The following is a 15,869-nucleotide window of genomic DNA, read 5'->3' on the forward strand; positions in this document are numbered from 1 at the left end:
CCTCAATACCATGAAAGACTCGCAATAATGAAAATTCCAACTTTATCAAATAGACGCGTAAGAGGTGATCTTATCACGACATTTCAAGCCATGTCCAATAAGTCGTCTCCGATACACAAGCTCTTCATACTTAGTTCACATACTCTTACCAGAGGACATTCTTTTAAATTGGCTAAAGAAAAGTTTAAGACCACGGTAAGGCAGCACTTCTTGAGTAATAGAGTTTTTCAGCAATGGAACTCTTTACCTGAAGAAATAGTCAGTTCACAATCAACAATGGCTTTTAAAATTAAATATGACATTTACAACTCCCAATAGAAATATTGGGTACATCCCATAACGCGACGGCGCGGGCATAACAGGCATAGACCTCTGCCCGATCGCCTAACATAATAATAATAATAATAATAATAATAATAAGTGTTTAAAAAAAACTGCAACAATTATGGAATTAATACAGTAAATTATATATGTATGTAGTTATAATACTTAGCGTCAAATTTTACATATAATATTATTGTTGTAATTTATAACATCACATTTATACAAAAGTATCTTCATTGTTTTTTTTTATTATCTTATGTTCGTACATTTTTGGAAAATATATAGTGACAGCGAGAAATTATTTTAATACTGTGTTAACTTTTTTCCCGCCAAAGTAAAACGTGCACAAAATTTTAAAAACTCTCGAAAAATTCAAAATTTGGCCTTGAACTGTGATCGTCAAAAAATGGAACCCTACGTAATGTTTTTTCTTAATGGTGGAATGCGTTCATGGAAAGGGGTGAATCCCAAGGTTGGAAAAATGCCCGTAAATAAAAATGCAAAATATGGAGGGCAAATTGTTTATTCCCCCATTCTGAAGCGGAAAAATCTGGAAACCAGCTGCAAAAACCCTCTCCAGCTTTCAAAATTGAAATCAAATATTACAAACCGATACAAAAATATGTTTGAATATCATAAATTTAAAAAAATGGAGCACAAAAATCGTTGCCAACTCATATGGTCATTTATCGGTACCACGGTGGTCCCTACGCAGTGGGTTCTGGGTTGTTGGTTGTATCACGAGAAATTACCTAGTGATATTCTATCAAAAAGTGTCCTTCCCTGCAAGTGTCAAATTATTTTTCTATGGTGTCAAATGTCAATCTAACAAACTAACCTCAACATAGCCAGTTTTTTGTTGGTTTAATTAACAAATATCTAAATAACTTGTTATCAGCCGTTTCGTCTAGTACACTTTCCTGGTAATAATTTGGTTTACCTTTTTATTTCTAGATGATAACTCTTCTTTATTAATTTGTTAATAGTAGAGGCAGATATAAAATAATGACTTGGTTATCAATTTTTCTTTCATAAAAAAAACTGTCGCCTAATATTTTTTAGTTGCAGAAGTGAATTTTAAAATAAATGATAATGGAGGATGACGAACAAGAAGATGTTAAAAAGATGACAGAGTTCATAAATAAACAAAAATCTAGTTACCAGGTATGTCGTGTTTAACAACAATAGCAGTGTGTTATATTTATTTTTTTTAGAATAATGTTCAATTAGAATTTGAAGACTTTGTTAATTTCAAGCAAGATTATAGTGATCAGGTATGTTTATACATATTTTATAGCTATTCATACGTGTGTTTCAATAATGATAACCGTAGGAATTTGATGAAGATGACGAAGAATCTTGCTATGAAGTTCTCAGCATTAAAACTTTATATTTAGATAATGCGCCTGGTCAAGAGTTAGTTTTTACTGAAGAAGAACAAAATACCATAGACTCATGTACAGAACCTGAACTGAAAAAGTTACTCATATTAAATAGATCGAAGAACATGCAACTTATAAAACTTCATAAAAAAATTCAAGGATTCTTGGCAGAATGTGAAGCTGAAATAGAAGAAAAGAAGAATGTGTTGAAAAATTCTGAACCAAAACATTTAAATCAACAAACATTTATTTGGAAACTTGCTGCTCCATATTTTAAGGACAAAAAGTTTTTTCCATGTCCTCTTAACTCGGACGCCATGCGGAAACGTAATAGAGATGAATTGAGTGTTTATGATTTAAACCCATCACCAAAGTGGACACCAATTGAATTTGATCGTTTAAATAATGCAGTTAAGTGTAATTATAATATAAACAGGCAAAACAATATTGTCTCAAAAATAAGTGCTTTGAAAAACAAAATGAAAAGTGGTGATGAAGATAAAAGCTTAGTCGAAGAAATTTTAAATTTAAAAGAACAGTTGGAAGAATTGAAAATTGGGGATGATAAATTGCCACCATTGAATTCAAATGAGTTCATCAGTTGGTATAAAGTAGCAGAAACTTTTTTAAAAGGTGGTTATAAATTTTGGATATTGGTATAATTGATACTTATTTCTTTGGTTTTTTACAGACAAACACACGGCGGTAGAATGCGAATCAGTATGGCACATGCTCCTTCATCCTGATATTAATAAATTAGAATGGACCAAAGAAGAAAATAAATCTTTAGAAACAATAGCAAAACAGCATTCATTCCAAAACTGGGATGAAATTGCTGCTGAGTTAAGTACTAATCGCACTGGCTTTACAACTTGCCTACACTACCATAGCAAGCTTTGTGATAAATTTAAAAGAAGTAAATTCATACCAGAAGAAGACAAGTTTTTGTTAGAAGTAGTGGACATCTACAAAGTTGGAAATTTCATTCCCTGGAATAAAGTAGTGTGCCATTTCAATAATCGCTCCAGACATCAGTTGTATCATAGATACACATATTTTCTGTCGCAAAATCATGTAAAAAGGGGCAAATTTTCTGAAGCTGAAGACATCTTGCTAATAATTCTAGTCAATAAATTTGGACGAAATTTCAAAAAATGTGCAGAGTATATGCCACATCGTTCTCAGGTTCAGTTGAAAAGCCGTTACAATTCAAACTTACAAAGACATATAAAGAAAGGGACATTTACCTCAGAAGATGATGAAGTTATTTATGATTATGCTAAAAAGTTTGGTGAAAAAAGCTGGAGTAATTTGGCCACAAAACTGAGAAGATGCAACGCACAAATTCGTCAAAGGTATAAATTAATAAAAACATTTTTACAAGAGAATCCACAAGCATCAGTGGCAGACATTCCAAAGAGAAGACATCGCTTTGATCAGATGAATGAAGGGCAACATGATTTCTTAAATTACATGGCAGAACAGTACAAAGATACAGATGAGATACCTACATTGTCAGTAATCGAGGAGAGCTTACAGGCTGAATTAATAAGTCCTAATTTAAACAGATCCTTTCAAAAGAAGATCAACAAACCCGCAATTGAATCATCGGAAGCGAAACCCAAAAATATTGATGCCATGCTTACTGATCTTTTTACTAGTTCAATCAAGATGAAACAATGTGGAGTAATAACAGAGGCGTATCTTAACGAAGCGACGGACAATGCAAATCAAATATTGAAGTTACTGGGTGTTAAGTTATATATTCCAAAAGACTTAGAAAATGATCATTATGTTGATAATGTTGATGTAAAAATTTTAGAACGGATTTCAAAAAACAACAATTTAAACCAAACAGAGGTAAGTAGACTGATCCCACCAAATCTCAATACGTTAGTTGGTTTAAGAAGTTTGATACTTAAACACAAAGAGTGTAAGTCACAACAGAAAAGCAAATATTTTGCGAGTACCTCCAAATGTAACCCAGTTTCCTCACAAACAGACGAAGGGCCTGGTAGTACACAAGAATTAGAAAAACATGGAATTTTGTACCACAGAGAATTATTTTCACAACGTTTTGATATGCTGTTTGATTGGAGTGCCTTCTTGTCCTTAGAAAAACCAAACCAATTAAGCGTGCCAGAGCAGGTAACAGCAAACAACTTATCCTCAACATCAAAAAAAACGTATAGTAAGAGACAAGGCCCTCAAAACACCTCCGCTCCCAAAAAACGAAAAATCGACGTATCAGCTTTAACAGATCTAAGTAAGAATCCACAGTTGAAGTCGGTCGATAAACAAGTGGTGGAAGATTTAATTAAAAAAAATAATATAAAGGTGATTAGGCTAGATTCAATATCTGGATTAAATATAAAACGTGTTAGTAAACCAACTAGCAATGTAAATCATTCCAGAAGCGAACCATCAGTATCAAGTGCTGATGACAGTGTTACCATTAGCAGCAATTCGTCACCGTCTACTGATAATGAAAATATTGTAACTAATGATGACCTGCAAGATGTTGAAACTCTTAACACTTTATTGAAAACATTGAAATCTGAAGCAAACACTGGACCAAGTTGCCAAAATGATGAATATCAAGCCATTAAAGGCGATGTACAGTTGTTAAAAGAGATTCTGCAATACGAAAAAATTCAAGTGAAGTCGGATCCTGAGGGTTCATAGTTTTTTTTGCAATCATGTTAAATAAATAATTTGTATAAATTTGTTTCCATTTATACCCTTCTTTTGTATCCCGTATGTATGAAGCGCACCGAGTCAGTTTAACCGAAAATATTATCTTCTGTTGCAATTATTATCAGGTAAAACCTAGCTTGCACCCAATAACTTTTTTTTTCCAAGGCTCATGACGCCTATGTTCGAATGGTTTTAAATACCGAGAGAGCATAAAAAACAACCACAAATTTTTAAAAGATTGTTTTTAGTCATTGCATTTTCAACTCAAATTGATAGTAATCTGACAGGACGAAAATTCTATCAAAGAAAAATCTTCAAAAATTTATGGCTGTCTTTAATCGTGTTTTTATTGCCCTCTCGGTTGCACATTTAATGCAACCAATTATACATGCAGTTAAATCATGTGAAAATAATCGGTTTGATAACTTTTCTGATCAAATTATGAAATTATGTTCGTTTTCAAAAAAGGTATGGATCCTTTCACTTTTACCATCACATTAACCTGTAACTGAAATTTATAAAATAAATATGTATTGATTGAATTGGATGGACATTACCATCAGTCTGCTGACCCAGAGATTAAGAATATTCATTGTATCGTATATGCCTGTAACTTATGATCTACAAATTTTATTAGGAATTCCCGTCAACTTACCCATAACTAAACACTACGAAAATGAAGAATATAAAATAAAAGTCGTTCTGTTTGGACATCGTTTATTTTTTAGTCTCCACAAGTTGAAAAAATTAATCGGACATAGTAACAACTATATCTAATACACGTTACGCATCTATAAAAATACGCAATAAACAACATCATTATTAAATGCATAACAAAATCGTATTACATTAAAAATTCACTCGTGATAAATTAAAGACGATGAAGATGTGTTTCTTTCGCATGTTCTAAATGAAAGACGTGATCAAAAACCATAAATTAATTTGTGCATGTATAAAAATAAAAAAAACCCTTAGATAATTATTTTCTTTAATAACTAGACTCTTTTCACGATAATTAAAAAAATAGTAAAATCTAACGAGTCCGTTCAGTCCTATTTTTTCGCAGAAGTTGTAATAATGGCACATCCGGCCGTGAAAACTGACCACAGTAACAAGGTAGCTTCAAGATGTCCTGTGACGTACCTTATCCCATCCAAAACTTGCTTCCATAGCGGATTTACTCCCTGTTTTTTTGGTGTTGGCCATAAATTCCTGGCTTTTAAGTAATCTACTAAAGCAGGAGAGTCTTTTGAATATGCTGGAAAATACTCGCCCACTTTTTGGCGAACCCACCAAGACGGTTGAGATCTGCAAAAAAATATCATATATTATGAATGAATTTATTCCCTAGAGTTATGATAATAAGTAGTAGGTATTGTTAGTGCCTCTGGCGGGGACCTGTTTCACCCCTCTCCACCCGTAAGGGTGGGAGCCAGGGCCACCACCACCTTCGAATACAGGGAACATTCATTCACTATTCATCATTCACTCTTCAAGCACTCTTCAAGCGGTTAACATACTCTTTGTATTCAATCTCTGGACCTAACGGTCATAATATCATACTCGCTCTAGAACACACTTGTTATTTGTTTAATAAAACTATAAAACGACTGTCCGCTGCTCTTATTCATAATCCATCAAACTTAACAGGTATGTAAACAATTTTTAACAATCACGATAAAAAGTAAACAATCTCTGACTTACCTTTGGCTCCATGAAGTGTATTTATATTTATAAAGAATTCCTCTAACATATTTTGGCGGTTTTTGAGAAAACGGAGAATGATATCGATCTAAAAGTGCCAACACTTCAGGTCTTCCAGTCAACAGTCTATGAGCCAATGACAGAATCCAAGGTTGCTTATCGTAAGTGCTATACGCAGCCCAGAACATCTGCCAATCTAATCTGGGTGAATAGGGAGCTAAAAATGATTTCTTTACTCAAGCTGAAATTCATTTTTCTATTTCCAATACCAACAAACGGCAATGAATGATTAACATTTCCTGGTTTGTATAAGAAATTGTATTCTAACCAAGGACCTTCTAGGTTGTCTGCTCCTTCAAGGATAATTTCTGGGCGTCCATCCACTCCAACCATTTTAGGAAACAGTCCATATTGATTAACGGCATGTAGTTTATGCAAGCGGTTATAAATAGTGCGCACGCTTGTGTGAACTGAAGAATTCGAAGTCGAATGTAAGGAAGCCAGGGGAACCTAAGATACAGAAATATGAAATTTTCTGAAAGTTAATACAAAATGTTTGTATACCGTTGATGAAATAAATAACAATCCAGCAATTCCTGCACACACCAGAGTTGATATAGTAACCAAAAATTTGGAACCTGAACCTTGAGAGTCGAATAAAGAGAGTGACAATGCTCTCAATGCTGTTATACCCAGAGAAAGCAATCCTAGGTAAATAGTAATCGTGAGTCCTTGTTTCAGAACTTGTTCAAACTGATCTTTAGAAAATCCTATAAATCGATAATTTTAATCATTACATATATAAATTATAAATATGGAGTAAATTACCAATGTTAGATTCAATAATAGTGCCGTTTAAGTTCAATGAATACAGTTTAATTACAGCCAGACAAACAGCACCGTATATAAGAAGGTTTATTATTTTTTCGATCAGTGTCCATTTTGTGAAGGGTTTACGCCGGCCGTAGAAGAACTGATCATCCAGCAGAGATAATAAAAGAGTTACGAGCAACAGATTTGTAAAGTTGTAATTACCCGTTAATACAACACTTATCTGTAGGAAGATCTACAAGAAAAACCATAAACCACTGCAACTTTCATAAATAACGAAAAACAAACTTACTTGTATAATAAAACTGGTTATGCGTACAGCTCTTATAGGAATGAAGAAAAGAAATGGTAAACCAATCTCACAAACATTCGTAATAACAGCAAATAATTTCAGATACCATCCAGGAATGTGGTGGAAATACCAGGAAAGGGGAGTTGGCAACGGCAATGTTTCAAAGTAGTAATTAAATGCTGAAATAATTAAATTTAATCAATAAAGTAAAATTTAATTATTTGAAAACCAACCAGATAAACTCCACCATTTAGGGCAACCGCTGATAAATTTTAATAGACCACATGTTAGTAGAAATCTGAATAGTAACCAACGTACTAGCCAAAAACTGACAGAGTCACTTGGTGAGCCTTTAGAGCCTTTTCTGCGTCCCGGCAATAAAGGTGCCACAAGAAGTGTTAGAAATCCAGCTTCCAATAGGAACTCGTCGCTAAAAATTTTACAAGATTAATTTATAAGCATTCACTAGAAAAAGAAAAACTAGTCATGCGCAGAATGATAAAGGGAAATTATTGTTTTTTTAATTACTGCCAGGCGAAGTACAAGAAAGCAAATCTAGATCTTTATTATTTATTATTATTATGTATTAGGTCCATCGGACGAATGACTACTCTCATGTTTTCTCAACATTTCATGGAGTTTACAATACGAAAAAATAGGTCTCCGTTTCCGTCCGTACGTCCGTCTGTGTAGACTTTTATTGGATAGATATTCTTAGAAACTGTCGGACTGATTATTTAATTTTGAAACCGAATGATCTGAGGTTATAGTAAGTATGGTAAATCGTTAGTCAAAATGTATCTGTTTATCCTCCCAAAAATTTATGACGTCAGGTCAAAATTTTGGCGAATAAATCCTGCAAAATATATAAGGTCAATACTTGTGATACACTGTGCATTCATATTTTTTGTTTTATTATTGGTCTATAATGACGTGGTTTTGAGGTTCGTTATTGACCAAATAATACCCGAGGGCGATAAGAGTAGTTGTCATAGTAACGTCGACAGAAAACGCAATCGTATGGAAACCAACTATTACTTAGTGTATTGCTGGTTGTGTAGAGACGGCAACAGCACTAATTCCAAGAAGCCCAAAAAATTGAAGTAATCCAAAAAATCCAAGAATTCCACTAATTTTAAAAAATCCAAACGTCCAAAAATCGAAAAAATCCAAGAAACAAATCTTATTTAAGTGCATAAAATACTAGATCCACAGTATATCCAATATTTGCGGGAGAGTCCTATGATCTTTTTGGGAATTAGACCTGCCATATGGGATAAACTAACCACGGCTCGCAAGTGACCAACACCCTCCCTGATAGCTACATTTTAAACAACTGACTATGCTCCCATTAGCATTATTTATTTGTGTTTTACCATACATATAATTATGTAGTAGTCCTCTGAATCATTGTGTATATATTATTGATCCAATTATCCAAACTCACATATTAATTACTAAAACGTTGGTGACGTCATTACCAAATTTTTATTAAGAAGTTTTCACTTGAAGCAATCGACAAATATTGTTTGGGTTGGCAACTATTGTCGAACCTGATCCAAATGCTTGGCGCTCAAAAAAAAAAGGTTATGACATTTTAATGACAATCAATAAAAAATTTTGATTTAAATTAAATGTCACTGTCGGTCAAGTCAATTTTGACAACAGCAAGAAACGTGGTGGTGGCAGTTCTACCAACTTCAAGCAAAATTTGTGACACCAACTAAAACAATAATTATTGATCACACTGTAGTTACGTATCATGGCTCTTTTACCTGTAGTTTAATATTCCACCCCTAGTTTTATTTAATCATAACAAGAAAATAAAATTCGCAAAATCAAATTTTATAAATTTATTGAACTGATTGTGCTTCAGCGGCCAGAGAAAAAGTAAACGACTTCAGACCAACTGAATTTAATCCATCTTGACGACACCACTTCACTATTTAAATTTACGATAAGCAAGGAAACACAAATAACATTACACTGACTATTTTAAACTGGCTTAAGATTTGAAAATTTTTAAAATTGAACCATTTCCATATTCTTTTTCTTTCTAAAGCGTTCAGATAAGGGAAGCTGTGACCAGTGCATGTAGGGGATGATAGATAGAAGGCTTGTTTATTGGAATGAAATAGGATAAGCTTATGGGTACCTTTACAAAAATTAGTGTCTGGGCAAATTAAATGTTCTACACTATTAGATGAAACAGATGTAAATATTCCTAAATTATTAAACACAAAACTGATAACTTTTTCCTACAGAATATCACACACAATGATATTCCTAAAATACTACAACAACCGGTCCAGTAGTTTCGCAGATTATCTGTCTATAAAAATCGATATAGACGGCAGCCAGACGGAAACGCAAGACCTACTTTTTGCACTCTTGAGGTCATGAAACGTCGAGAAAACATGAAAGTAACAATCGTCGGATATTACAATATCTTCTTAACTTACGCTTGGGAAGTACAAATAGCAAATAAATGTACATATGTTTCAGTCACTTTTTATTTTGACATCTTCATTTGTCACATGTCAGCTTGAACAAAACTGCTAAATTTATTACCCTGTCACACGTAAAATGTTCTAATAGATCAGTATTAAAACGGTATGAATCTCCAAAAATCAAGATTTTGTTACCAAAATAAAATTTAGAGAACAGATAAAGATCAACAAACCATTAATTCAAAATAAAAACGTGAATTACAAGCATCAACAGATGAAATACTTTCAACGATGTTAGTGGCGAATCAATATGGTAAGAGTGGTAAGTACTCAGTTGTAAAACAATTGATCACTTTATAGATATCAGTACTGCCCTTATTTAACAGATTAAACTTGTGTATCAACAAAATAATTTATATTCTCACACTTCTGAAAACTAACCATATATTATTTTTCAAAATGGGCGCGAAGGTCAAGGACACGCAAAACCCAAAAATTTACTCTTAACTGTGTAGTTTAGTATTTTTTTACACCTCCTTATTTTACTTTATCGACAATGCAATAGTGACTGAACTGTCAGCTTAAACGTCAAGAACCGCATAAATTTCAATCGTTTCTATGAGCGCGTTCTATCGCAATATTTATGATAGATTATGTTCTTACGGAGTGGAGAAGTTAGAAGAACAACTTAAAAGCACCCAGCAGAGATCCTAAAAGAACAGATTTATAAATATGTCTAGGGTAAATGCTATGGCAGTGACGAGAGCAAGAGGAATTATCCACCTATTTTTCAATATTTCTACCACTGTCAGTATTTTCCAATTGAACTGGCGTGGGGGACAGTGTAAACTATATTACAATAAACATATTCGGGAACACGGTGGTGCTGTTGGTGTTGTACAGTCCTTATGGCGGGAGGCTCTTGCTACAGTAGGTGCAGACAAATGGCAAAATATTATTAGATATTGTGAACGGCTGATCAGGGATGATTGGAAGCGTTTGTTTAATGGGGTAATGCACCATATGAAGACATACCCCCCAATCATAATTTCTCTCGATTCTGATTCTGATTCCGAATCAGAATGTTTTTCTAATAACTTGTCAGCTTGTCACTTTTTCATTTGGCATTTAATGTCAACAACAATCAGCATTAAGCCCTCAATGCAAACGGCTCTAAAATCCTTGCTATGTACAGCAGTAGTGTTGAAACACGAGAGTGAAAGCAATGTAAATTCTGTGTTTTGTGTTATATAACATACTATTTAGTTACATTTTCTTTTGTTTACAATATTATAGACGAGTACAACAAAACGTGTTGTTTACTGTAACGTCCGTGACCCTACAGTTTTGCGAGGGTTGTGATCTCCGCTAACTACACTGGTAAGTTGTCGACCTTGAAATTTGCTTAAATTTTGAAAAATAATATACAACGGTGAAAATGATTCTATATCGATTTTTTTTATACAATGAAGTTTATTATTACCTAAATTTAATTCTGTGTAAGTAAACGCAATTTTTAAAACGATTTGCTCCCGTGGGAGAAATATTGATTTTTTTCCCTCCCGATAGAGTAGAAATGTGTATTTTCAGCGCCATATACAACCTGAACGTAAATAATATGGTGATTTTGAATTACTGTTCTTGACAATCCATATATAGAGAATTAAAAAGGCAGGTACAATCTACGTAGTACCAAACCTACTTCTTAAAACCACATATGAATATAACTTTTTATCCGATTATCTATAAAGCATGCACAAAAGAAAATGCGCCAGTATTTTGCTTATTTATCCAGTATACTTACTAATGGTTGCTAACAAATACTTGGCCTACTTGATACAGTGAAAAGTACAACGACCATAACCCAGCAAATAGTGGAATCGTGCAAAATTTCTGTGATATAAACCTAAAAATAAAGACATTAAATTGGTATTTCAAAATAATTTGTTTTGACATTAACAAAGTATGTTTACTACAAGTCTAAGAATAGCTTTTATTGACATCACATAGTTTAAAGTTTTTATTTTTATAATTAAAAAAAAAAGCCTGACTCTACACATGGCGTGAGAAAAAAAAAGATTAATTACCCAGTAAAGGCTAAAAAACTCCCAAGGAGTGCTAAAACGTCCAACGCATAGTTGACATCTAAACCCAAGTAGGGGGCAAGCCAAAGTAGTGTTGGCTGATAATGTACTTTGGCTGATAAAGTTTTGTGTTTACTATTTTCTAATAACGACTTCGCCGGTAAAATTCCATTATCTCCATATAAACCTGAAAACATGGTAGAACATAACTTAATTTGCATTTGTACACAAACATGGATATGCCCACAAAAAAGTTACAAAAACTAATTTTACGTCTAACCAAAATGTAACAAAGTTATAATAAATAAATAAACAACATGACGATACCAAAAATACACTCACCTGGAATTTGTACATAAAAAGATATAAAAGCGAAAAGATAAATAATACAAAAAGACCTCAGAAAAAGATTCCTTGTGTAGCGAAGAGAAATCATCTTGTAAATTTAAAACACGTGGCGTGTAAAATTTCACTTTATTTTAGAAATATTAACTGATATAAACGTAAAAAACACATTCGGAAATTGCTCGTGCCCACTACACTACCACTTTTAACTATTATTTCGATGATGGCTAGATGATGTGATTAGAGAAATAAAGCGGCGACGCGACGCAACGAAGTCGAACGCCGAATCACAAACGCCCATCAGACAAAGACGCAAATATGAAATGACAATCAACGCAGCGGATAAGACGAAGACAGATGATCGTATTCACCGAAACAGGTATGATCGAATCCAAATAACTGTTTCTGATGGCATAATATTTAAATTTAATTATCAAAAGAATTTTGTTGACGGAATATTCATTCCGCAAATGTGCCATTTAGGATTCCGATGCTGATGGAAAGCTATCATTAACAGGCATCAGTAAAGTTCGGTCAAACGCTTACATTTTTACATTTCACGGTAGAGTACGTATCTATATGTATGTATCTACTATTTACCATTGGTATTATTTATTAGTTGTGTAAACAGCGAAAAACCTTTTTGATTCTGTACCTAAAAAAGGAAGTGAAAAATTGGCATTTGACTCATAATAATTTTAATTTGTAGCGGGTTATTCTTACAATTCTGCCCTACTAATTAATCCCGTGACAATAAGAAATTTCTCGAACTTGTAAGCTCTCTGAGGACGGGAAGTAATACGTACACCTGGGGAGGTACAGGTTGCAACTTTAATATGTATAAAATATAATTATTGCAAATGAATTGTTTTTGTTTTGGCTTTAGTTATACAGATAACTGCTATCATCTGCCACAATTCATCATTCATCCATTCCATAAATCATAAATGTACTGTATGTCTACTACATACACAGGATTATTGACATGAAGCTTTTCACCCAAAAAATTCAAAACGCAACCAACAATACATCTGCAGAGCAATCTGTGATATTTATTATAATACCAGTGACTATGTACATATTTAACACTACAACATCTATACTCACTGATAATACCATAATAATATACCATGGAGATATATAGACGGGAGGAAGGCAGGTGGTTTGAAAAAGTACCTGATACCACGCTTTCGAAAATGGTCATAAATGGCTCTTCCAGCTTCTCCGAAAACAGTGGCGTGCTGGAAAGCGTTTGCCACATACTGGGCTTAAAACACAAATATAATTTAATAAGATAGAATATTGTTACGAAATAAACCCATACACCGCCCCGGTACGACGCTTATGGGTTCTAGTATATACGGTCCTACACATGTATGTAGTTTATGAATCCGTCCAGATTAAAAAAAAAAAAAATTATAAAACAACATTTTGCAATTTAATTTTGGATCTGCAAAACCCAATGCTTTGAAATCTTGCAGATGTTTTAAAGTTATGATAAGCATGATAAATTTTTGATCAAAATATATTTACTTATCTCCTTCAAAAAATTGATGACGTCACCTCAAATATTTGCCGAACAAATCCTACCTAAAATGTACAACATATGATGAGTCTGTACTTGTGATTTATCATTCCATTAATATTTTTTGGATTTCCGTATACAGAGTGACTCAAAAAAAATATCATTGTATTTCAGGAGCGAACAACTTCCGACCATTTTTTTTTGTTATGATGACGCAATAAATTGATACAATTTGTTCTAAACAAACCAGTTAGTCCAATATACCTTCTTTACAACTGTTGTGTGAGTTGTGCAATTAATTTTGTGACTTTATTCATTTAATTTACTCTTTTTGCTGTAATTAGTATTTAACTGTATGTTTTCATTGCATGTATTTAAGCATATTTTAGAATAATTTAGGAGTTTAATGGCCTGTAAATAATGTATTTATTGATTGAAAACATATTTTTAAAGCCTTTTTGCAAAAAATCCTTATGTAATGAAGAAAAATGGGGTTAATATTTGGATTCAGAACTCAAAAATACATAAAAATCAGCTATCAAATTGAAAACAATTTTTCAATAGTTAAAAAATAGACACTAGTGTAGTATTAAATATAGAAAAAAAAGTCAAAAATGAAAGTTGTATAGTTCTTTAAGGACTATAATCTAAAATATTTTTAATTATACAGAGTATTCTGTCTCGTATTCTGTTTTTAAGTGTAACACTAGTTTTTTTTTGTGAAACTACATATATTGTACCTATTCTTTACGTTTTGATGCGACGTTGCCACGTTATTACAACTTTCTTGAATTTTTTAGCAGTGGCAGGGTTTACAAAAAAATCTTAGTAGGGTTATTTTTGTGAATAGATAAATAAAGGTATGCGCTTTGTTGTGGTATAAATAATATTAAATCTTGATATACAGAGTGTTTGTAAAAACTTTAATTACATATTATAACTTTTAAAAATCTATATTTAATTTTTTTCAAATACAACAGCCTGTATTTTGTTACCTTATTCTATTTTTTTGTTAACTATTATCTATATTTGAAGTTGATAGTTACTGCGATTTTTTACTTTTTTAAGAGACACATCGACATATACTGAAAGGATGAGAACAAAGAATAAGTAGTAATAGTGACATACAGTAATAAAATACAAAATGTTCTATTTGGAAAAACTGAAATATTATCTATATTTGAAAAATGTAAAGTTTTAGAATTTTTTATAAATACTGTATGTATTAAAATGTAATTTAATTGGTATCACAACAAAGCGCATACCTTTATTTATCTTTGCACAAAATATTGTAACACAGACTTTAGATATAACCCTATTGCGATTTTTTTGTGAATTGCCAATTACCCATTGCCAAAAAATTTCAAGAAAATAGGAATCAACGGAATTTCACAAATAGACTGGTTATAAAGCCTAGGAAGAGACTAATGAAAATATGTAAAGATATTCATTGTTTTTTCATAAAAAAGCAAGTTGTATGTTACACCTTAAAAACAGAACTCTCTGTATAATTAAAAATAATTTCAAAGTAATCCTTAAAGAACCGTACAACTTTAGTCTTTGATTTTTTTCTGTCTCTAATACTTAAATAGATACTATTAAGATAATATCTCAATAGTATCTATCTATATTGAGAGCCGCGCTCTTAGTGACTCACCTTTATATAACTACTTTTTATCATTTTTTTGGTCTTTGCATCTTTACTATCATCGTTCTATTGATTTTAGGACTTCAAGAGTATTTCAGATGTTGTTTAACAACCATTTATTATTATTATCAGTGATCAAGGACCAACGTAACAACAAATAAGTATTATGTGCAGCACTTGCTTCTTGCTCTTGAGTAACAAAGGAAAAGTTGAAATTTTAATTTATGTACAGTTTTATTAATATTCTTAGATCATACACTCATATATTTTTTGTAACACGTATCTAAAGGCCACGGAGCGATTTTTGTATTACGACGTTTATGTTTCAGCAGATAATTTTAAAATCTGCAGTCAATTATACATAGCTTATACAATGAAACACACGTAAAAACACCACATGAACGGATTTTCTGAAAGTTTTCATTCTGTTACGCAAATAGCAAGATTCTCTGACTGATGATTTTACTTTCTAATCAAGTTAAATTTGGGATGCCTATCGGGAGTATCGGGATAGTGGGACAGGTTAAGGGGACTCGCTAGACGAGGTATAACATTTTTTTGGTTTTTTGTATGAAAAAATGATATTA

At 32.5% G+C, this 15,869-nt stretch overlaps 2 protein-coding genes across 3 annotated transcripts; one reads left to right on the top strand and one right to left on the bottom strand.

Moving 5' to 3' along the window:
* The first annotated feature begins 1,125 nt into the window (after window positions 1-1,125).
* Window positions 1,126-4,430, top strand: LOC135135136 (uncharacterized). Of its 2 annotated transcripts, none has more exons than XM_064064134.1 (5): window positions 1,126-1,247; window positions 1,387-1,488; window positions 1,539-1,598; window positions 1,658-2,339; window positions 2,398-4,430. In XM_064064134.1, exons 2-5 carry the CDS (start codon window positions 1,411-1,413, stop codon window positions 4,389-4,391), a joined length of 2,814 nt encoding a protein of 937 aa, XP_063920204.1. In that variant the 5' UTR covers window positions 1,126-1,247; window positions 1,387-1,410; the 3' UTR covers window positions 4,392-4,430. The 2 variants fall into 2 exon arrangements, with proteins under 2 accessions (XP_063920204.1, XP_063920205.1); XM_064064135.1 differs by having other exon boundaries at window positions 1,393-1,488.
* A 944-nt stretch (window positions 4,431-5,374) lies between these two features.
* LOC135135089 (lipase maturation factor 2-like) lies at window positions 5,375-12,409 on the bottom strand. Its single transcript, XM_064064057.1, has 10 exons — window positions 12,107-12,409; window positions 11,768-11,951; window positions 11,485-11,586; window positions 7,464-7,660; window positions 7,231-7,409; window positions 6,936-7,173; window positions 6,672-6,877; window positions 6,377-6,617; window positions 6,108-6,324; window positions 5,375-5,711 (listed from the first exon to the last, which is right to left on the bottom strand). The coding sequence occupies exons 1-10, from the start codon at window positions 12,198-12,200 to the stop codon at window positions 5,456-5,458; spliced, it is 1,914 nt and encodes a 637-aa protein (XP_063920127.1). The 5' UTR covers window positions 12,201-12,409; the 3' UTR covers window positions 5,375-5,455.
* Window positions 12,410-15,869: the final 3,460 nt, after the last annotated feature.

This window comes from Zophobas morio, unplaced genomic scaffold (genome assembly GCF_036711695.1).
Source record: "Zophobas morio isolate AGI-343-1 ecotype UQ-CSIRO unplaced genomic scaffold, CSIRO_AGI_Zmor_V1 ptg000024l, whole genome shotgun sequence".
Classification (NCBI taxonomy): domain Eukaryota; kingdom Metazoa; phylum Arthropoda; class Insecta; order Coleoptera; family Tenebrionidae; genus Zophobas; species Zophobas morio.